The 22,039-nt window shown below is 38.5% G+C and overlaps 1 protein-coding gene and 1 long non-coding RNA gene across 15 annotated transcripts; one reads left to right on the top strand and one right to left on the bottom strand.

The window, feature by feature from the left end:
- Window positions 1-66: 66 nt before the first annotated feature.
- ANGEL2 (angel homolog 2) lies at window positions 67-18,419 on the bottom strand. Of its 14 annotated transcripts, none has more exons than XM_070266709.1 (10): window positions 18,159-18,388; window positions 15,698-16,023; window positions 12,969-13,219; window positions 10,391-10,647; window positions 9,643-9,712; window positions 8,106-8,527; window positions 7,124-7,250; window positions 6,663-6,720; window positions 4,293-4,456; window positions 67-2,715 (listed from the first exon to the last, which is right to left on the bottom strand). In XM_070266709.1, the coding sequence occupies exons 3-10, from the start codon at window positions 12,973-12,975 to the stop codon at window positions 2,564-2,566; spliced, it is 1,257 nt and encodes a 418-aa protein (XP_070122810.1). In that variant the 5' UTR covers window positions 12,976-13,219; window positions 15,698-16,023; window positions 18,159-18,388; the 3' UTR covers window positions 67-2,563. The 14 variants fall into 14 exon arrangements, 12 of the variants coding, with proteins under 12 accessions (XP_070122810.1, XP_070122812.1, XP_070122813.1 ...); XM_070266711.1 differs by lacking the exon at window positions 18,159-18,388 and adding an exon at window positions 18,017-18,104; XM_070266712.1 differs by lacking the exon at window positions 18,159-18,388 and adding an exon at window positions 16,135-18,074.
- LOC111773475 (uncharacterized) lies at window positions 18,397-20,708 on the top strand. Its single transcript, XR_011438510.1, has 3 exons — window positions 18,397-18,764; window positions 19,331-19,429; window positions 20,593-20,708. It is a non-coding gene; the product is annotated as an uncharacterized lncRNA (long non-coding RNA).
- The last annotated feature ends 1,331 nt before the right edge of the window (window positions 20,709-22,039 follow it).

Below are 22,039 nucleotides of genomic sequence, written 5' to 3'. Positions count from 1 at the left end.
TCAGAAGAGGCAACAGGCCAGCTTACACAGCTTAGTACACCTAGCACAAACCTGCAGGCACAGATGTACTAGTACAATAATTTATTAGGTAATTTACAGGTACAAAGTGCAAAGGACTTGATGTCTGTTTCCCCAACCCCTTGAACGCTCTAGATCTCTGACTTAGCTTTTGAGGAAAACAAAGGGTTAAAAGCAGACAGTTGCTAAATTCCAAAAAAAGGACAAGGTTTCAAACAAGCACATTATCTTGATATCAAAAGATACAGTAAAACCAAAATTTCATTTATTCCATAATATCCCTTTCCATTTCAAACTTGGAGAGTATAGCACTTGAGACTGGAAGACCTGGTTTTAGTAATTAACCAGATTTCATTGCTTTTGGCAGGAAAATAGAAGGCTCCAACAGAGTTACCAACTCTTCTGACCAAAAAAGTAAAGACAAATAGACAATTTTAGTGGAGCTTTAAAAACCTGTGAGAAGGTTCCATTGACCCTTTGGCCTCCAGTCCGCAAAATAATACTTCATTCTATCAGCTAGAGTGGAAAGCAATTTTATGGATTAACTCTGTCAAGTGAAGCACATGAACAGGGCCTAAAATCACAATATATTAATCAGGATATAAAAAATTAGCTTTTCGGGGCTGGCCACGTGGCCGAGTGGTTAAGTCCGCGCGCTCCGCTGCAGGCGGCCCAGTGTTTCGTTGGTTCGAATCCTGGGCGTGGACATGGCACTGCTCATCAGACCATGCTGAGGCAGCGTCCCACATGCCAGAACTAGAAGGACCCACAACGAAGAATATACAACGCTGTACAGGGGGGCTTTGGGGAGAAAAAGGGAAAAAAATAAAAAAAATCTTAAAACACAACCATCCTAATAAATCATTAGTTTATAAAAAAAAAAAAAAAAATTAGCTTTTCACAGAGATTTTCAGGGGTGTTAGTTTGTCAAAAATGACCTACATATAGTGTTATTTGTTAATAAATTCACACAACACAAAGCAGTAATTAATCAACGGATTTTCATTTTTTTCCCCCAAACTAAAAGGGTATAATTATCCTGTCATTATTATTTGATGATGACTATATCTGCTAACTGTATTAACAGTTAATACTGTGAGTTAAAACCCAAAAAATGAGAACTTAAACATTTAAATGTACTTACTACAGTTTTTACTAGGCAAATCCTTATAACCCACATGCTGTTTTTGGGGTATTCACCTGGTTTATTTTTTAAAAAATAAAAGTAGTAAATGCTTTAGTACAAAAACTTTTAAAGTCCAAGACTATAAAGTAACGACTGCTTTCTAATTTAAGATGAAGCATTCTATTAAGAAAACACATTGTAAAAACTTTTATAATTCAGTACGATTCAATATAAAATTACTACTTAGTAAAAATGCACGCAATTCTTTGCTCCCAAAGTCTAAAAAAGAGGAAATTTTCACTCTTCATGTTTTAAAAATTTTGATTCAAACATTCATACAGAGCCAACTGCAGGATTTATTAGACCTGCTCTTAACCACTTCATAAAAAAATGTCAGCCCCATCTCACATGGCTGCATCATTACAAAATAAAACATTTTAGAAATAAAACTACTAAAACAGTTAAAATTACTACTTAAGAGTGTTAGGTCTCCAAGTTGGTATCTCCCCACTAGAGTTTTGCTGGCTTCCTCAAACTTCTGAGGCAAAACAAAAATAATCTTATAGCTGCCACTTTGTTCCAAAGACAAGTTTTCTAACAAAATAAATTTCTACAGAATTGGTTCAGTAAAAGCAACTCTCTCTCCCAAACCAGGGGCCTTTTCTTGAAATGGAATAGAAAAAAGGAAAAACCGCTCGGGAAACAGAGGCACAGCCCAGTGTCTCCCTCTCAGGCATCCTGTGAGGGTCTGTCGTTGCGGGATGGAGAGAGCGGGCTCGTGTAGAGCGCCTCATCCTACTAGTTATGGTGACCTGTTTCCCAAAAAAATGCAGGCATTTTACATGGCTCAGGATAGTAACAAGGTGGATTAAGCAATTTGTACAATTTTAAAAAGCATTATCAAGCCCCCTCAAAAACAAACCAAAATGGCTGGTTGTGAATGACTCAATGATTTCTGAGATGCATTAACTAGGACGCAACAAGCATATGGTTCTCCCAGTGAAATCAGACCTTCTGGAGGGAAACAAGTTGTAGTTTGCAAGAACTCAAAGGTACTTTGGATTCACTGTAAAGCTTGCCAAAAACATGAACAGAAATTCTTTACTAAAAGAACTAAAGAAGATGCACTATATTTACAAGTCACTGTCAATTTTACTGGGATTTAGAATAAAAAATATTTACAACTCTTTTACAATAAAGAGCATTTAGATCTCACTTGTCAGGAAAATATTTTTTCATTATTAAAAAAGAAAATGGTTGTAAACTTGTTTCTTCCCATATCTACTTCAAGCATTTAACATAACTTCTTCAGAAACTCCACAGCGCAAAAATAAACAACATGCAAACTCTTAAGAACCTTGCATTCTTTGAAAAAGAATATAAATTGGAAAGAAAAGTATATATGTAATGAAAGAAGAGTCAGAGCTCAAGTCTGAACTTAGCCAATAAGGGCAGATGATCTGAAGAGTTATTTTCATTTGGAAGTCCATTCACGGTCCATAAGTCTTGTTCTGTAAGAAGTGACAGTCTAGCTAGAAGTTTCAAGCCACCAACCAAAGCAACTTCAGCTCCTACATTAAAGAAGCACATATAGATTTAGTGAAACCGTGTCAACAGCCTATTGTAAATTAATCATACAAGTATTCTTTTCTAAACGATGATATAGAACTTGAAACCCCTCTGGAAGTCAGTTTTTAGAATGTGATTCAATTCGTTTTATTCAGTTATAACTTAATTATAATTCTCAAACAGCAGTTTCAGATTTTTTTATATTTCAGATATTTTTTATATTTATTTCAAGTTATGCAGATAATCTTTAGAAAAAAAAAATGTAATAAACAACAGTGCTAAGAGTAATTTGATATTGACAATGACATAAGAAATTCATCCATCAACCATTTTGTAGTTGCATATAACCAGACAGACCCAGCCACAGCTGATTAGGAAATTTATAAGGTGACTAGAGAATAAATTAGTATGATTTTGTCCCAGAGACTCAGTACCCACAGAAGTAGAGTAAAAGATGACACTCTCTTAATGTTAAGATTTGAGATTCTGGTCCATGACACACTCTTGCCACCTAGTGAATGTTTATGGCATGACAACTACCAGAACTTCATTACAAAGTCAAAGCAGCAAGCATGTTTTGTGGAATTGATCTAGTGGGGAGGAGAAAGCCATCTCCTGAGTATTACTAATAAGGTTATCCTCAGTAGGAAACAAACAATGGAAAAAGGGAAAAATAAAAATAGCACAAAAAAATGGAAGAGAAAAAATGGGGAAATCAGAAAAGATCAAACAGCTGCCCACATTTTTCTGAATGGTATTCTACTTTCAGTTATCTTATACTGCATTTTCTTCCTCACTTTGAATCCTTTGGTTTAAAATCTGATTTTCATTGAATTGGAAAATGTTTTATGATCTCTGCTTTTTCAAAACACAGTCATATTACAGACTTCACTTTCTCAGAAAGATCCAATACAGTCATGCGCCATAATGATGTTTCAGGCAACAAGGGACCACACATACGACCGTGGTCCCATAAGATCAACACCATACAGCCTAGGTATATAGTAGGCTATACCATCCAGGTTTGTGTAAGTGAACTCTGTGATGTTTGCACAATGACGAAATTGCCTAATGACACATTTCTCAGAACATATGCCTGTTGTTAAGTGACACGTGACTGTCTTCCAGGGTCAGCCTGGCAAATGGTCTATGATGGCAGTGTAAGCATGTTCCTACGATGAAGGCAGCACACCTTTGTAAAATTTAAGCTCAAACCATATGATGACCATTAGCACAATATATCCAGTTGCTGTCATAAGAAAAACAGTAAATTTATGGCAAGTACAACCAAAGGGCAATATGAAAGATTTATAACTCAGCAGCTGACTGGAACTGGAGGGTACAGTTGAGGATACAATAATTTGCTTGAAGGTGTTTCACTGCCTCCCTCTTTTGCAGGTAATTAACTGATTTCTTCCAATTTATTACCAATCTGTCAAACGTATCACCAATTTAAAGATATTTTTAAACTTCTAAATCTTGAACTTCATCTAGATGTTTAGCTACTTTTTGCAACTTCAGCCTTGAGGTTTTAGTTACTGTGTTCTCTAGCAGAACTTAAGATTACATGCATCTTCACCTGGCTTCTCAGCAACATCTTCCTTCTCAGCAGAATAGAAAATATAATCCACAGTTATGGCGCTTCGAGAATGACAGGTGGTCACTTCTGGAATCCCAGTGTCAGGAAAATAATGTGAATAAACCGAAGATAAGCTGAAATGGTGCTGTAAATGTGAAGATAATCTAAATTGAAAAGAAAAAGTATTTAGCATCCATCAAATTCTTCATGATTTTTATAATTCCTCCTATTTAAAGCACTTTTTCATTTAATTTCCAGACAAAGTCAGACATTATGACAAGCTTTATTTAAAAAGATCATGTCACAATTTAGCTTTGGCGATGTATAAATTTAACATGTGGCAATATATAAAACCCATTAACAGGGCTGTGATACTTGGGGGGAAAAAGCTCAATAATTAACAAACTAATATTATTTTTTATTAATCGTAGCATATTTGAGGACTTCCACTTACTAACAAACATATTCTAAAACTGTAAGTTTTTTATTGTGTTTTTAAGAAAGAAAATCAAAGTAGCCTTCAGGAATGCTATCTGTAACCCACTAGACTTTTCATGTCAGAGGGGCCATATTTTTCTATGATCATTCTTGCCGTGAGATATGAGATAATTCTGCATGCATCTTAAAACAGCTTCTATAGTGGTCAGCCCCGTGGCCAAGTGGTTAAGTTCATGCGCTCTGCTTTGGCGGCCCAGGGTTTCCCCAGTTCGAATTCTGGGTGCAGACATGGCACCGCTCATCAAGTCACGCTGAGGCGGTGTCCCACATGCCACAACTAGAAGGACCCACAACTAAAAATACACAACTATGTACCAGGGGGCTTTGGGAAAAAAAGGAGAAATAAAATCTTTAAAAAAAAAACCACACAAACAACCAGCTTTTATAATGGTGTACATTTACCCCACGCTACAAATACATACATGACGTTATGGGTAAAGGGTTTAAAATTCATTTCCTATTAACATATCATGAAGTTTAGTATCCTTTATGTCATGAAAGAAAACAAAATTGAAAAAAATTTTTTAATTCATGCAATAAACATTTACCAGACATCTACTAACTTCCAGGCACTACCTTAGAAGCTAAGGATACAGAGACAGAGATGTTGCCCTGCTTTTAAAGAGCTCACATGTCGATGAACAAAGGTAATTCCTTCAAAATGCCCTTACTTCCAAGTTTTAGCAACTTTTTATGTCTAAGGAGTTTTATTTACATTATTAAATGTAAAGCAGGATTTCTGCAAACTGTTATCTCACTATCAACTTTCCAGTTTACAGATATCAGCTATGCATGTAAACACACTGTATTTATACATAGATACTTAAAAATATCTTTTCTTATACCCCACATTGTTATAAAAAGATTTTAGAATTACTCAAAACTAAGTATTTGTTAGTCATATTAGCCTTTTTATTAATCTTACTCAGGGAAGTTTTTAGTATATTTGAAAGGTTTAATTATAAATTCCTAAGTATTCTTTTTTAAAAGTTCAAAACAATTGCTTCCTTTCTTACTAGGTTCTTATATTGAGATAACATTTTCTCAAAACAAGGTATGCAAAATAAAATAAGACTGAGAAGAAAGCAGATGAAATGACTGAGAGATGATTCTAATTTTGTCCCTAAATTTAAATGTTAAAGCAAAAATAAAAACTATAAAAGAGCCACAATATGAAACAATCAGGGCATTTCAAGAATATCCTAAAGCGGTTTCAGTCTCCATCTTGTTGTTATGAACATACTTCTGTTTGTCAACCATAGCCCCAAACATTCATGCTTCTTTAATAATACAGAATCCAGGCATCTTTGCCCCGTAGCTCTGATGACCTTTTCCTGTAGTTCAGGAGATAAGCATAAATAATTATCTTTTCTGCCAGCGTATCTTTTTTGGATCAATTCTCCTATTGATTGTTTTGAGATCTAGTAAGTCAGAGGAGGCTAAGGATTCTTCTGAAATCTAAAAGATATTTTTGTGTGATCTTGACCTTTGTTTAAATATGTAATAGCAATACATTTCAAAGAGTGCTAGCTGGTCCACATCCACGGACAGGTTGTTCTTTTTAAATAACACTGCTTAAGCTATGTATCAAACATCGAGCTTTACAAGCTTCGTCTCATTTAATCCTCATAACAACCCAAATTACAGATCAGGAAAGTGAACCTCAGAGATGTTAAGTTTCTTGCTCAAAATCATACAGCTAAAAAGTAGCAAAGTCAGGATTGGAACTCGGGTCTATTTGACTTAAGAGCCAGTATTTTTCACTAGAATGCAATATCATTATCTTCATTTTTTATCCAAGTCATTTTTGAGAAATGATTTTTTTACTCAACTAAAGTCAGCAGAAGTCTACTGCTGCTTTCCAGAACTCACTTTTCAGGTGTCACTAGGACCTCTGTTTTGTCCAGCTGTGTCTGTGTTGGATCACCGTCTGTAGGAAGAGAGAGAAATGTATTAATACTATCAATATATTGTTTTGTTCTAGTTTGCCTTAGTATAGTCCTCTTACTCTGGGAACAATATTTAATACATATCTATATAGACGCATTGCTAAATGTTTCATCCTGGAATCTATGTTTTGATGGTCTCCAGAATTAGCACAAATAAGACACATTTTCAAAGCAACATGCAAGTAATTCATGCAAGGATAATTTTAGAAGTTCAACTTAAAAAACTAAATTTAGAGCTCTTTAAAAAAGGAATAAGCAAACAACCTATTTCTTTACATATGAATATTCATCCCTGAGGTGTTATTCCCCTAAAAATTTAGTAGTATGTCTTCAAAGGGAACACTGTTATCAAGAAGTCTGCTAAAATGTATTGCAAACACTTACCTGTCTTTTCTACTTTTGGTACCTGCTGTACCTCATACACACAGTTCTGTGAGATACCTAGGTTTGGGGGCCAAATTGGAATAGATAAAATTCTTTGTCCCCGTGAAGACTGTTCCTGGCCAGATACCTAAACAAAATTTCAACAGGTATCTTAAGTGAATAGATTCTAAATAGTTTATGTATTGAAAAGTTTATGTCTTAAATAAAAGGGAATCCAAGAATGGTAAATATTACCCTTTATTCATTATATTAAGTGATTATTTGTGCTTATAAAATCTTGTTCAAATACACTTCAGGAAGCACTTATTATTTACATGAAAATGGCAGTCTTTTCCTCCACGTTTTTCTCTAATTTGGATATCTAAACGATCTGTAGCTTTGGACTAATGCTGGCCCTCCCTTTTGCTACCTGCAATATAGTTTCTATTATACAAAATACTATGAAAGATGAACTCTTATAAAATTTTAAACCATCACTCAAAACTCAGTGGTGGAGATCTTATTTTGGCTAAAAATACTGAAGATGAAAATAAAAACATAGGATAAATTATACTCAGCTAGAGAATTAAAATATTTATCATTAGTAAAAGAAAACATATATACTAAAGAAATACTAAATTACTGTTTTGCCAACTGCATGGCCTATACATCCAGAATTCAAAATTCTATTCTGCCACCTTGAGAGCAGCTCCTTATTTATGAAGTATTCATGTCTGTCAATGCATTTTTTTTCTTCTCCATTTTGGATTTTTTGCTGCCTGCCAATTCTTCCAAGCAGAATGTTGCCACAAATAGATGGAAAAGATGAAATTCAATCAAGTGAATATAATTACTCGTTAGTAGTTGTGGAAACTCATCATAGCTTGGTAGAGTGAGAGTACCGGATCACCCATGGTTTTCAAACAGCCCTGTGATGCCTATCCTCACGTTACAATGAAGTGAGCTAAGACTGCCTCCTAATAGTGATGAAGCGAGCACCCACCTTTCCTATGGCAAGTCCTTCATAATTCAATTTTCCTTCCTTTATAAAACTATAGAGTGGAGAACCAGGAACAGAATTAAAGTCACCACACATAACAATAGGGCAGAAACTGCCATCTTTCTGATGGGCAACACTGGAAATCTCTGCCAGAAGCATTGCCAACTGGGTCAGCTTAATATCACCTCGCCTTGGATTATACAATAGATGTGTGTTTGCTACGCAGAGTGCAGGAGAGGCAGTGCTTGGAATTCTGGGCTGCAAGAGCAATACTAATCCAACATTGTCTCTGTCCAACAGCGGAACATCAGGGCGGAAGAACTCCACTGGGTTCACTGATAACAGTGAAAATTTGGAATGTTTGAAGCAAATGGCACAGCCATCGGGTTTCCTTCCAGTCCGCATCTTGTATTCACAGTGATAACCTATAAGAAAGATAGAAATTTAAAACAAGGGATTTTTTTTATATATGGCAAAACACAGCTCTCCTAATAATTTTGAACAATGTTTACCAAAGTGTATTCTGCAAAACATTAGTCAAACAGGATGCTAATAAGTGTTGGAATCAAAAAAGTTGGGGACTGGGTCTAACAGGTCTCTTTACTGGCAGACTTCAGTCTTAAATATGCTAATGTGTATTTTCATACTCTCCTTCCATCCTAGTAAAAGTCAGTCATGACAAAGACAGTAAGGCCTTATAATAATCTGCCCCCACTCTCCCCCACCCCATTTCTCTGACCTTTTTGCCTCTAGATCTCCCCTCTTTGCCCTACTCCACACACACTGGCCTTCTCTCCTGCCTAAGGCACTCCAAGCTCAGGGCCTGCCTTCACCAGCTCCACTGCCTGGAATGTTCTAGGCACGGCTTGTTCCTTCACCTCCTTCAAGTCTTTGCTCAAATGTCACCTTCTCTGATTATTTTGCTTAAAATTGAAACCTGACTCATTCTACTTTCCTGTTATTTACTTACTTATTTGGTTTATTGTCAGCCTTTCTCCACTAGAACGGACGCTCCCCAAGGGCAGAGAATTTTAGCTGTTTTGTTCACTGCTGTACTCCCATTGTCTAGAAAGTGCATGGCGTATAGTAAGCACTCAAAAAATATCTGCTGAATGAATGAATGTAAAGTAGGCAGCATTTCTCAAACGATGACCTGTTTCTAGAAGTGTCCATTCATCAGAAAGGTTTTTAGCCTCTATCCATTAGGCAGTGGTAGACACTTGTGTTATAACAATAAACTAGACAGAATGGTCCCTGATCTCACAGAGCTCAGAATCTTAGGGGTCTGGTGGTGGGCAGAGTAACTCCTGGAAAGGAAGGTACGAAGATATTCTTACACACCTTTCCATTTGAATTAAAATTATATAACAACACAAGTTTCCACTTGAAATATCTCAATCTTTTCCTGAACTTTTGAGATGGGTATTACATTTTTTCAAAATTAAGATTTTTGGTCTAAATAAATCTGTTATCAAGTTATACTTCAACAACACACAAACCTTCCAAAGTAAATTTGGCTAAAATAAAAGTTACACTGTACCCAATGATTCCAAACTTGGCCTGATCTCTGTTCCATAATGATCTTCTTGAACTTCTTGCAAACAAAGTACCTTGGAAGAAAAAAATGGCTTGAATTAAAACAAAGATACAAATATGAATTTTCTTGTGCTTTCATCTTTAAAAGCAGGCTTTTAAAATTCTAAAAACCTGATGAAAACTGAAATAAAAGACATGATCTTTTCTTTTGTAATTTATAGATCTATCAAATTAGTATTTCCAAATCTGAGCAGTCTTCAAAACCCTGGGCTTTCTTGAAGCTCTCTTAGTATCTAAAACTGGTAATTCCCAAAGGAATAATTTTAATTTCCACGTCAGGATATTTTCCTGAATTTACATGTTCATTAGTACTAAATCTTTCTAGTCTTTTCCTAAGAGCTGATTTCTTTGAATGCCATCATCTAGATTAATTTTTGCATGAGTTACTTAAATTTCAAATCAAAGGAAATATCTATTAAATACTTAATATGCTGCCAGTCCCTGTCTCAAAAGTGACCAATACTTAAAACTTTTTGGATCTTTTTTGAAAAGTTAATGATTATTTACACCGACAACCATCAGCAAATAACACTGTGGAAGTCATGATACCTTGTTAAAAACTGTTCCATCACTATATTTAAACGTCTTCCCTTCTCACCCCACAAACAAAAGAGATAAAACCATTTAGTTTACAAATGAATCACTTAACCCAACTTTTTCTTGTGAGAATTTTGATGATATTTTGCACTTACATCTGCATCAAAGTGTTTAATTTCTTTCAGAATATTGGGAAACCTAAAACTCCAGTGTAATACCGGCCGCCGGCAGTGTCTATAGAGGTGTGAATTGTCTTCCAATAAATCTTGTGAAAGTATATTATAGGACATCACTGAAAAGTCAAACTTGTTCTCACTGTCTTCACATTTGGAGTCAACATTTTTGTCTCCCAAGATCTTCATTTTTTCTTTATTATGGTTACATATATATTCCCAATGCCGTTTTATCGTGCCTATTAAATGTTTTAGACAAAATATAAAGAATTAATAAAAAACAGACCATGTATTTTCCTGTATATCAGCATTCTTTTGCCTTTTAAAAATTCCCATAGGCAATGAACAAAATGTTTTTCCCTAGGAAATGGCAATGCAGCACTGAGTAACTGAAGTTGTCATCAAATTGGTTACAAAGTAAAATGATATACTGACTGACCAAAAGGTACAATACAGGTGTGAAAGGATCTAGCAACAGATTCTGGAGGCTGGGAGAGTGTGTTAATAAAGCTAAGACAAGGCAGGGGTCGTGGTTTCTCACTTCTTTATGGTTAAGAAGTAACTCTGCCATACACATGCTTAGCAACCTTATAACCATGATAATCTATTTGTATGTCATAGTTGGCTTTTCAATAAGATGATTTCACATCATATTTTAGTCCTTATTAGTAAGATAAGAACATCAAGTGATTAAGTTCCAGAAACAACTCATCTCAGAATACTGGTGTAGACATGAATGAAGGGTGTATACTGGCAATATATGAAGCAGTGCTTACTGCCTAGAACACTAAAGTGGAACAATGCCGACAAAATGAACAAAAGAAAGCTTTTTAATGCAGACCAAAGCAAAGTTAAATGTGACACAGTTACAGAATGCTAGTAAACGATAATGGCTGGTTGACAAACCCAGCATGCAGCAACCAGGAATGTGTGATAGTTTATATTCTGCAAAGACACCATGTACCCTGAAAAAGTGATGAAAAGAGAATCGAAAAGCATGAGATTTTGCAATTATAGGCAGTCCTCGACTTAGAAATGACCACCGTATAGATTCACCTTTGACTTTGTCTCCCTCACCCCACCATTAAAGAGGATACTCTTACTGCCATGGAAGCCGTGAAGAAAAATGCGGAACTTTCAGAGGATCTATGAGCTCAAACGAAGGAGAAAACAAGAAATGGGAAGAACTTGGGAAAACAGACTTGGAGATGGACTTTCAAGTTTGAAGAACCTCAGCCCAAGAATCTCTGCCTTTTCACGCATGAAGGTTTTCACTTCACTGGATTACAATGCCTAAAATTTTGCCAACTAAAAATTAAATTGAGGAAAAATATTTTCTACACAGGGGGAAAAAAGACTAAAAGGAAATACACCAGAATTTTAAAGAGTAGTTATCTCTGAGTGGTGGGATTGTGGAAGATTTTTCCAAATCTTCTACAATGACAATATATTTACAAGCAGAATACCAACACTCTATAAAAATGCCAATGAAGTAAAAATTTAAAAATACGGTCTGGTAAATGACTTAATCAGACTGCTTTCCTCAAAATTTAAATGCCCGTATCTGCTGCACTGAGGGAAGAGAAATTGTGACCAAAGGTAGAAGAGGAAGATAATTTTTACCAATAGTGAGGTCTGAGTGGAACACGGGAGTTGAAGGTACTAGGAGCCCGAGGAGAAGGGTAAAGAAAAAAAAGTGGAAGGAAAGAACACCAAACTAAACAAAGGCCTTCAACTATTACACAACTTACCCCAGATCTTGTCCTATGCCAGGCAAAGGAAAGGAAACTATCCCCTTCACTATCCTTCACTGAATATGGAGAATCCCACCCTCAAAGGCTCAGCACTAAGGGTAACTACTAGCTCCGAAGAGCGACTTTGAGATTTATAACATAGTTTCTACGGGGAAAACAGAACCAACGATGAACAGCGATTCTCAAGAACTGATTATCTAGAACACAGTTCATTCATAAATTGGGGACTGCCTATGATGGTTGTAGCCACACATCATAAAGTCTTCATATGTATACGAGATGAAAAGGGCTCTAGTCATGCAAACAAAATGTGAGCTATCACCACAAAGTTACAGCACTAACCTGGTGTCACCGCCACATTAAAATATGGAAGATGAAGGTCTAGAAAACTCGTTCTTATTCCCTTGTAAAATACGTATATGTAAAGGCATATAAATGCATTCAGATTTTTGTGATTCTAGCAACTAAGAGTTTGTAAGCCAACTCTTTGCAATTCCATTTTTTTAAATAACCAAGACCATCAGATTATCTAATTAATACAGTGGCTTCCAAACTTCTAGAGCTTGTACAACCCTTTGGCATGACTTTTCACGTCATGAGCATCAATCTCTGGCACGTTAGGACTGGGGCTGGGACGATGGGGCAAACACATTTATCCTGACCACGTTTGCTTTTAATAAACATACAAAAATGTGTTCCAATGCCAGGGTTCCATGGAAGACAATTTGAAATCTACTGATGGAGTGGAGCATCTTTGGCCTTCATATACTTCACAATATAAATTCACACTACAAAAGCTTATATACCTTCCATGTCAGGAGGAACAAGGTGATCACAGCAGAGAAGACAGATGAATCAAAGAAAGTAAGCAATAGGCCTGATCGGGTTTTTAGGGTGCCTAATTAGAAAGTCATAATTGTGTCACACAAATCCTTCAAACACCACTTTAAAGTGATAGGCAAGTTAGCAATGCTGTTCTCTTGATTGAAAAGTATTAGTGAAATATCGGAAGTCACAAATATGGCTTAACGAAGAGCATTTTCCTTATTCACAATACCTAGGAAGAATGGACATATAAAGAGTCAGGTTGCAGTCAAAGTTTATAAGTATGTAAATGTAATTCCCCATCCATTAAAGGGAAAACACCACCACCACAATTTTCTGAGTACCTACTATGAAGCCAACAGTGTGTTAGGCACTTTGATACGTCTCATTCATCCTCAACAGGCTTTCAAAGTAGACATTATTTTACACCAGGAAACCAAGGAGCAGAGAGGTTCAGTAACCTGTCCAAGTTCACACAATTAGCAGTGAAGCAGAATGAGAGCAGGGAGCATTCCTAAGCCCATGCTTATGACAATATGCCACAGCTCCTCCTGACAGCACATCAGATTTACAAAAGGCTAAAAGACAGAGGAGTGTGCTAACCTGGTAAACACTGTGAGTACATGAAGGAAACGCAATCTCATGTCATCATAGAGGCCTAGATTTGTAGATTATGGATTGTTCTTAGGACCCTAATTTTAATGCCTCTGAATATACCTTTCACTCATTCAAACAAGTATTTGTTTATAAACACCTGCTGTGGTTAAGTACCATGGATCTCCATTTTTGAGTGCTTAGAATTTCTACTTAAATGTGTATAGAATTTTTACCTAAAAGCACACTAACGCTGGCTAATCTTCTAGCTCTGACTTCCAGGTGAGACTCACTCTGAACGTCTTCCTTGTGTCAGCTCCCTACACAATAACACCCGCACAGCCAATTTTCAAATATCTTCTGAGAAATTATCTTCACTGAAAACTATAGCTCAGTAAGAAAGACAATTCCAAATTCTACTTAGATTATTCACGTATACTTTGGATGTGGGGGACAGGGCTGGTAGCACACAGGGAGTCTAGTAAAACGTTTAGAGTAAAAAGACTATGAGAAAAATGGAAAGAATCAACATATTTAGAAAAAACCATTTCTCATAGTTGAATAAGATGTGTACCCTTTTTAAGAGAAAAAACTTCCCACACTCTCAAAATTACATCTATAGACCCCATATGAGAAATACAGATTTAATAAGCTAAATCTCAGTCTATAAAAAAATCTTATATTTATGATTGTTTCTATTTAAAAGCCCTTTCACCTTACACAAAAAGGTTAGCATTAAAAACAAAAACAAGAGGGGCCAGGCCGGTGGCCAAGTGGTTGAGTTCGTGCACTCTGCTTTGGTGGCCCAGGGTTTTGCTGGTTTGGATCCTGGGTGAGCACATGGCACCGCTCATCAGGCCACACTGAGCAGGCCACGCTGAGGCGGCGTCCCACATAGCACAGCCAGAGGCCCTCACAACTAGAATATACAACCATATACGAGGGGAATTTTGGGAGAAGAAAAAAAAAAGATTGGCAACAGCTGTTAGCTCAGGTGCCAATCTTTGGGGAAAAAATGAGAACAAGCAACTTAATTTTTTAAATAGATCTGTGGACTCCAAAGAATACATCCACCAATTTCTAAGAAGTCTAAGGACCTTTGTTCCCAAAACCCTGAATTTGAAAACTATTCTTAAATTAAACCTACTGTTTTAATCTACTCCTCCATTCTTTTCCAACCTTATTGTACATGTAGAGTCACTTCAATTTTCACTGTCAGAAATACACAATTAACTGAAGAAAAAATGAAGACTTCACAAAAAGAGAATTTATTTTTCCCTAACAGAAAACTTGTTGTTGGTGCCGTCTGAATCGATTCCGACTCCTGGCGACCCTGTGTCCAGCAGGAGGTCTTTCTGCGCCATCTTCTCACTTTCTGGTATCGTATCAAACAATGACTGCTCTATTGCTATGCATAGGGTTTTCACAGCCAATTTTTTGGAAGCAGGTGGTGGCCAGGTCCTTCTTCCTAGTCTGTCTTAGTCTGGAAGCTCTGCTGAAACCTGTCCACCACGGGTGACCCTGCTGGTATGTGAAATACCGGTGGCATAGCTTTCAACATCACAGCAGCACGCAGCTGCCACAGTATGACAACTGACAGATGGGTGGTGTGGTTCTCTGACTGGGAAAAGAACCCAGGCCATGGTGGCAAGGGAGCTGGATCTTAAGCACCAGACCAAAAGCGCTGGAAAACTTTAGCCAGAAAACTTTACCTAAAAATAAACACCAAACACTTCTAAAACCTGCAGGAGATTTTCTTTTCTTTTTTTAAATTTTTATCTTATTTTTTTTTGAGGAAGATTAGCCCTGAGCTAACTTCTGCCAATCCTCCTCTTTTTGCTGAGGAAGCCTGGCCCTGAGCTAACATCCGTGCCCATCTTCCTCTACTTTATACGTGGGACGCCTACCACAGCATAGCTTGCCAAGCGGTGCCATGTCCGCACCCGGATTCCGAACCTAGCGAACCCCGGGCCGCCAAGAAGCGGAACGTGGGAACTGAACCGCTGCGCCACCGGGCCGGCCCCTGCAGGAGATTTTCTAAAGGATTAGAAATGAAAGTTTCAATCTAGTCTATGGCTTATGTCTATTTCTGCACCAAGATAAATGTTACCTTTACCTTGGTGTTTTCTTCGTTTTGATGAAGGCTCATCTCCCTCAGAGTTCATGATGTAACTAGAGAGATGAATCAAAGATGTCTGGCTCAGGTTCTCAGGTCTCCAGTTCCAGTACTGAAACTGAGTTCTAGACTCAAACAGACAAGGCGGTCTCCAATTTAGTGAAAAATGCCTACTACTGAAGTACGGGTAAGGAGCACGAGAGTAATGTCCAGGCCACCTCATACAACTAGAAATATGTCTGTTCCAGCAACACCTTTGCAGATTCTCCCACGGTGTAGTCCAGTCTCTGCCCAGACTCTTCTGGTGATGGGGTAACATGGGGTATCTAAAAGAAATAAATACACTCCTTGAGGTACCACTTTTTGTTCCACTACAGTACGTAAAACCTAAATCTGTTTCCTCAAGGGAAGATAATGTCTAATATTCAAAATCTTACCTCTAAATCTGTGAAAGATGGGGATGGAGGAGCAGCCAGTATTTAACTACTAGCAGCAATCTCTCAATATCCCTAAACAACCATGAATGGTACCTAAACACTTAACATAGAATCCACCACACTCCCAAAACACCATATATACGTCAAAAAGTCCACAGTCAACCAAGAGGTGGATCAACCATCAAACTGATATACAGAGTAGCTTTCTAGCATCTAATAAAACTCACTAGGCAAATAAAATCCACAGCAAACCTAATACTTAAATCAAATATGGAACACATAAATTGACTATAATTCAAGTGAATCCTCTAACTTGGGTTTGGAATAAAAACAGGTTTCTGCACAGTATTTTTATACAGAGGTTATATTTTCCAAACATCTGTACAGCTCAAAAAACAAAAACCTAACACAACTTCACAACTACCTTTCTTGCTAGTCAGTGGGTGGCTAATTTATTTTTCCATTCTTATTTTTTTTAAAACCATGCTTCTCCTTGAGGGAAACGAAAGAGGACAGAGATTACTTACTAGCAATTCACCAACACTCCAAACCCAAAAGCACCAATTTAACCTATCATCTAAAATATCTCCAAAGTAGTGTTAACACTATTTGAATAGATATGCTGCTCTCAGGCTCTCTCAAGCAACAATGCAACTCAAGGACCACCTTCTTCCTACTATACTATTCTGGCAAAACGTGAGGATTCAGAGGAGGACTTCTATCCTTTTTTCCAGAATTCATTAAGGGTACATTCCAAGATAGTGTCAAAAATGTCCACTTCTATCTCTAAAGGAATTTTGGTTAAATTGTGCCTACTCTTATTTGACTTTTATATGTTCTTTTCATTTTAACAGCATTAAAATATTTTACTTTTTTTTTCAGCTTATGCATTCTCAAACTGTTCTCTAAATTCAACTTAATTGTAGGCATGACATGGGCAGCCTATCCTGCTTGATGACAACTCTGAAAGCCATAGAGATTTGGGCACTTGCTCATTCATTTTCTATCCTAATAAGCTACCCTACTGAAATATAAAACTTGTACTACAAAACTTATTCTCTATATTTGTAGTTACTTATATAGATTTTTCTCTTAAGATGATGAGCTCCTTCAAGGCCAGAGCTTTCTTATTCAGTGTAATCGCAGTCTCTTCCCAAGTGCCTAGCACAGTGCCTGGCACACAGCTGGTACTCAGGAAAACATTGTTGAACTGAACTGGCATCAAGTCCCAGGACTACAGGAGTTAAAACCAGATCCCCATAACTTATGTAATCATTAGTACAGCGCTGTGCTTCCCATGTGTGGTACACCAGTTTCATATGGTACACAACTAAACGTATTGATTTTTAATAGCAAAGTATTTATCTTAAAATGTATTAGGCAAACAGAAACATAATCAGTACATCAAACCCAAGATCTCGCGGATACTGCTTAGGGCGACGCTAATGTAAGCAGCATCTACGAAGTGCTTTTTTAAAAAGTCAGCCAATTTCAAAATACCCAGTAAATAATGCAGAGGTAGAACAAGAATTTGATAATAATCGTAAAGGTTGGTATACAAGTGACTAAAGTTTGAGAGACACTAACACAGCAACAAACAACAAACCCCCCGGGCGCGTGTGCACGGCGCGCGCTCCGCTCCGGGTCAGGCCGCCCCGGGACCGACTGCGGACGGGCGGCCTCCCCGCGGATGGCGAGCCCCCGGGGAGGAGCCGGGACCGGGAGGCTCGGGCGGGCCAGGAGGCTGGATTGGGGGAAGTGGGCCGGGCTCCACGGCCAAGCCCGGTCCGGAAGGCACGAGGCCGGCCGGCGGCCGATGCGCTCCGCGCCGGGCCCCGCAGCCCGCAGGCCCAGCGTGCCGCCGGCCACGCGCCGGGTTTACCTATCCCTCGGGGTCTCCGGAGGCTCGTCCGGCCGCACCACCGCCCCGACCCTCTTCCTCCTCCGTCCGCCCCGCCCCGGGTTACCCCGGGCCGCCCGCGCCCGCCCCTTCCTCCTCCCTCCCGCCACCCAGCACTACTGACCGGCCTCTCCCCACCACACAGCGGCCGTAGCCCCTCCTCACACAGCGCCACGCTTCCATCTTCCCCTCTGCGGGCGGCAGCTCTCAGGCCGCGCGCTCGGCCTCCACCTCTACAGCCGATTTGGCGGCTGAGAGTGGCGGAGGCTCCCCATCCCTAGGCGTCCGGACTCCGGGCCCGGCCGCAAGGCATGCTGGGAGGTTCAACCTCGCCCGCCGCCAAGTCCCCATCTTGCGCCGCGAAAGTCGCCAATTGCCTTAACCCAGAATTGCCTTCAAGAAGCATGCGCAGAGGGTGTGAAGCCCGGGCAGCCATTGCGGCCTAGGGCAGGACGCCCGAGCTCTGTCTTAAAGAAACAGGGAGAAAGACGCAAACTAAAAAGGCTCAAAAGCTTCGTTAAGGCCTACGGGTGGGCGCGTACCGCGCAGTTACTGTTTGAGAGCTAAGAAGAAAAAAAAATTTTAGCGTGTTTTTATAATGACCTTGGGATTTGAAAGGTGGATGGCCAAAGTGGGGAAATACCCTTCTCTGGGTTCCCACAGAACTGTGGTACCACGGAGTTTTGCAATTAATTTTGCGAGAACACATCCACAGAACTCACTTTTAAATGTACGTGTGTATCTTGAGTGTCCACCTTTATCAAACTTGGTCTAGGACTTTAGATTCTTGAAAAACATTATTTAAATGGGGACCCCTCCGAGAGACAGAAAGAGGGAGAGCTGAGGAGGAATAAAGTGGAAAAGGAAAATGGAAGGCAGGATTGCAGCTTTTCTAGGCTCTTTCGGAGAGCAGTGGAGTAATTTTTTGGAAAGGGTTTTCTTTTTTCTTTTGTGCTAATAAGGAAATCAGACGCATTTGAAAAACACTTTCTGTCGGTTTAAATATGCATAGTTGATTCTCGTTATTTGAGGTAGTCTATGTTCTATAAAGTTACTGCGAGGGAATATGGAACCACTGCTCCTAGGGGGAATACAGCGTTTTAGGTTCTGGTGAGCCTCTGGTCACAACATTTTAGTCACCTAATCAATACATAACCTTGTTTTATATGTGTTTCTGTTTAAAGCCCCTTTATTTAATATATATTTTTGATTTATTAACATTGAATTCATGCCCAGTAGCATGTAACTCATGCCTGAGTGAAGCTGCTTATCTAACGCATGTATTTTCTCCATAAGGCACGTCACAGACTTCTTGCGTTTAGGAACACCAGACAACACTTCGGATTAAGCTTGGAGGCCATTTTAAACAACAAAATCACCAAAATGTGAAAACAGGTACTGGAGAGACAGTGAAGAGGACGCGTTTTCAGTGTGAGAGCTGAAACACGAGGGCAGAGAACACACACCTTAGTCAACTACGTTTTTCACCCCTCTGCACGTGTCCGTGAATGACTGCGAAACACTGCAAGTATTGGTTTTGGAGTACCAGAGAAATTTTAGTGAGTAGGCAAATTCGCAAATACGGAATGCACCAATAATGAGGATCGAGTGTACTTCCGTTTTAAACTGCCGTATTTTCTAATTGTACTCTCAATTTTGCAGTTTATTAAATTTATTGACGAGTAGTTTCTTATCAGTATGTCTTATCTCCATAATGAGATTGTAAGTACTTTGTGAGCAAGGACCATGACCCATTATTTTCAAAATTCACCAGACCAACTGCTAAGTACACAGTAGATGGTAGATAAAACATTTCTGAGTGGACGGTTAACACAGGGCCAGAATTACAGAAGATCTGTGAATGAATGGAAGCTTTCCCCTCTAGTACATTCTATAACCTCCGGTTTGTGATATGTAGGGAGAAATGTAGCACTCTGATATAAGCAAAAGAGATTAATGGAATTCAATGGAATGCTGGAGTTCGGGGGGATTATTTGATCCTAAAAGATACTCACCAGGCTGGCTGGTGGCGTAGTGGTCAAGTATGCACGTTCTGCTTTGGCATCCCAGGTTCCCGGTTGGCATCCGGGTGCGGACATGGCACTGCTTGGCAAACCATGCTGTAAGAGGCCTCCCACATATAAAGCAGAGGAAGATGGGCACGGATGTTAGCTCAGGGCCAGTCTTCCTTAGGAAAAAGAGGAGGATTGGTGCCAGATGTTAGCTCAGAGCTAATCTTCAAAAAAAAAAATAATAAAAAAAGATACCTTTATCTTGGATTAGACAGTTTTAGAATTCCATAGAGATTAAAATTAATTTGTAGAGACTTGATGATAATGCAAATATTCTTGTCTACAGACATCTGAATGAATTCTCTCTGATGGAGGGAGAACTCTCCTTCTCTGTAGAAAAAGCCTGTTTTGCATCCATTTGATCAGTGAGGTGTCTGGTTTTTGGATTTTCCTTGAACAGATTGTAACATCTCTCTCATTCTCTTATTTAATTAGTCAAAGAAAATTATTTTGTGTGACTTTACTTTTCCTTTTTTTTTTTTTGAGAATTATCCTTTAATGGTTCTGCTGTTCCCACCAAGATGCCTAATGTATTCAACTAACAGCCAGATGAACTTTATTGCCAGAGAAGTACCCCTCATGGATTGCTAAATCCAGGTACATTTTTCTTGTTCCCAGAGGTGAACCTGAAGCACAATAGAATTTTTTAAGTCTCTGTTTTTCCTCATTTAAATTTTCTTTTCCACCAATTTTGTGTTTTGTTTTGGTTTGTATATGGCCAATAAATGATTTCCTTCTGCGGCAGCAATGATCAGGAATTTGGTTGTATAGGTCTGACCATTGCTTTCTGTAAAAGGATTCATGGTTTATAGAGATCTGTTTTCTGCTGAGTGAGAGACAACAGAGAATCTGGTTTGTCAGTCTTGTTTGTTTGTCTGTTTGTCTATTTCGTTAATCATTGGTGCCCAGATTTCTTGATTTTTTTTTTGTTCCCTCAAAATTAGTCTTGCAATGGTAAATTCCCCAATATATTTATAGCAGTTTCTTTGTTTTTTTGTTGTTTCTCCTTTTAGGAAGTATCTGTGAGTGATAAAATCTTTTAGTTTTTGTGTCGCTGATAATATCTTTATTTTGGTTCTTCTCTTCAGTGATAGTTTAGGGTTTGGTGTAGTTTGAGAGCCATAGTTACTTTTCCATAGTGCTTTTGGGATGTTACTCATTGTGTGTTAACCTGTGCTGTTGCTGATTAAAAGGCTGCTGTAAGTCTAAATGCCATTCCTTTGCTCCCGAACTGTCTTTTCTCATTTTTAAGATCTACATTGTATATATGGAATTTTTTTTTTATTCTGATCGGCACACAGTGTGCAGTTTCACTCTAAAGATGAATTTCTTTGTTCAGTTCAGAAAATGCTGACCCATTATCTCTTTGAATATTGTTTTTCCACCATTTCCTCTATTATGTTTTTCTGGAATTCCTATTAGACCACTGTTAAAGCGTCTTAATTCTTTTGTCTCTTGACTACCCTTAATTCCTCCTCCTCCTTTTCTTTCTTCTCCTTTTTCTCACCCTCTCTCTCTATGCTAGATCTGGGTGAATTCCTCAGTTTTATTAGTTTACTAATTTTTTTCTTCAAGTGAGACCAGTCTAGAGTGTATTTCGTCTATTGAATGTTTATTTCATTGACTATATTTTGTTATTTCTATGATTTCTAGTAGGTGCTTTTCTAATCAACTTTTTTTTTCTGGTTTTTCTCCCCAAATCCCCCCACTACATAGTTGTGTATTTCAGTTGTGGGTCCTTCTAGTTGTGGCATGTGGGATGCCACCTCAGCATGGCCTGATGAGTGGTGCCATGTCTGCACCCAGGATCCAAACCAGTGAAAGCCTGGGCCGCTGAAGCGGAAGGCGGGAACTTAATCACTCGGCCACGGGGCCAGCCCCCTCTAATCAACTTTTTTGTTTTATTTCTACTTGCTTTTATAATTCCTTGTTC

The sequence above is a fragment of the Equus caballus genome, chromosome 5 (assembly GCF_041296265.1).
Source record: "Equus caballus isolate H_3958 breed thoroughbred chromosome 5, TB-T2T, whole genome shotgun sequence".
Lineage (NCBI taxonomy): Eukaryota > Metazoa > Chordata > Mammalia > Perissodactyla > Equidae > Equus > Equus caballus.
This window is presented reverse-complemented; position numbering and strand designations above follow the sequence as displayed.

Coding starts and splice junctions, on each gene's coding strand:
- ANGEL2 (XM_001488534.6), bottom strand. CDS start 18,217: ATGGAAGCGTGGCGCTGTGTGAGGAGGGGCTACGGCCGCTGTGTGGTG. Junction 16,024..18,158: donor TGTGTGGTGGGGAGAGGCCG/GTCAGTAGTGCT, acceptor TATTTCTTTTAG/ATACCCCATGTTACCCCATC. Junction 10,648..15,697: donor AAAACGAAGAAAACACCAAG/GTAAAGGTAACA, acceptor AACATTTAATAG/GCACGATAAAACGGCATTGG.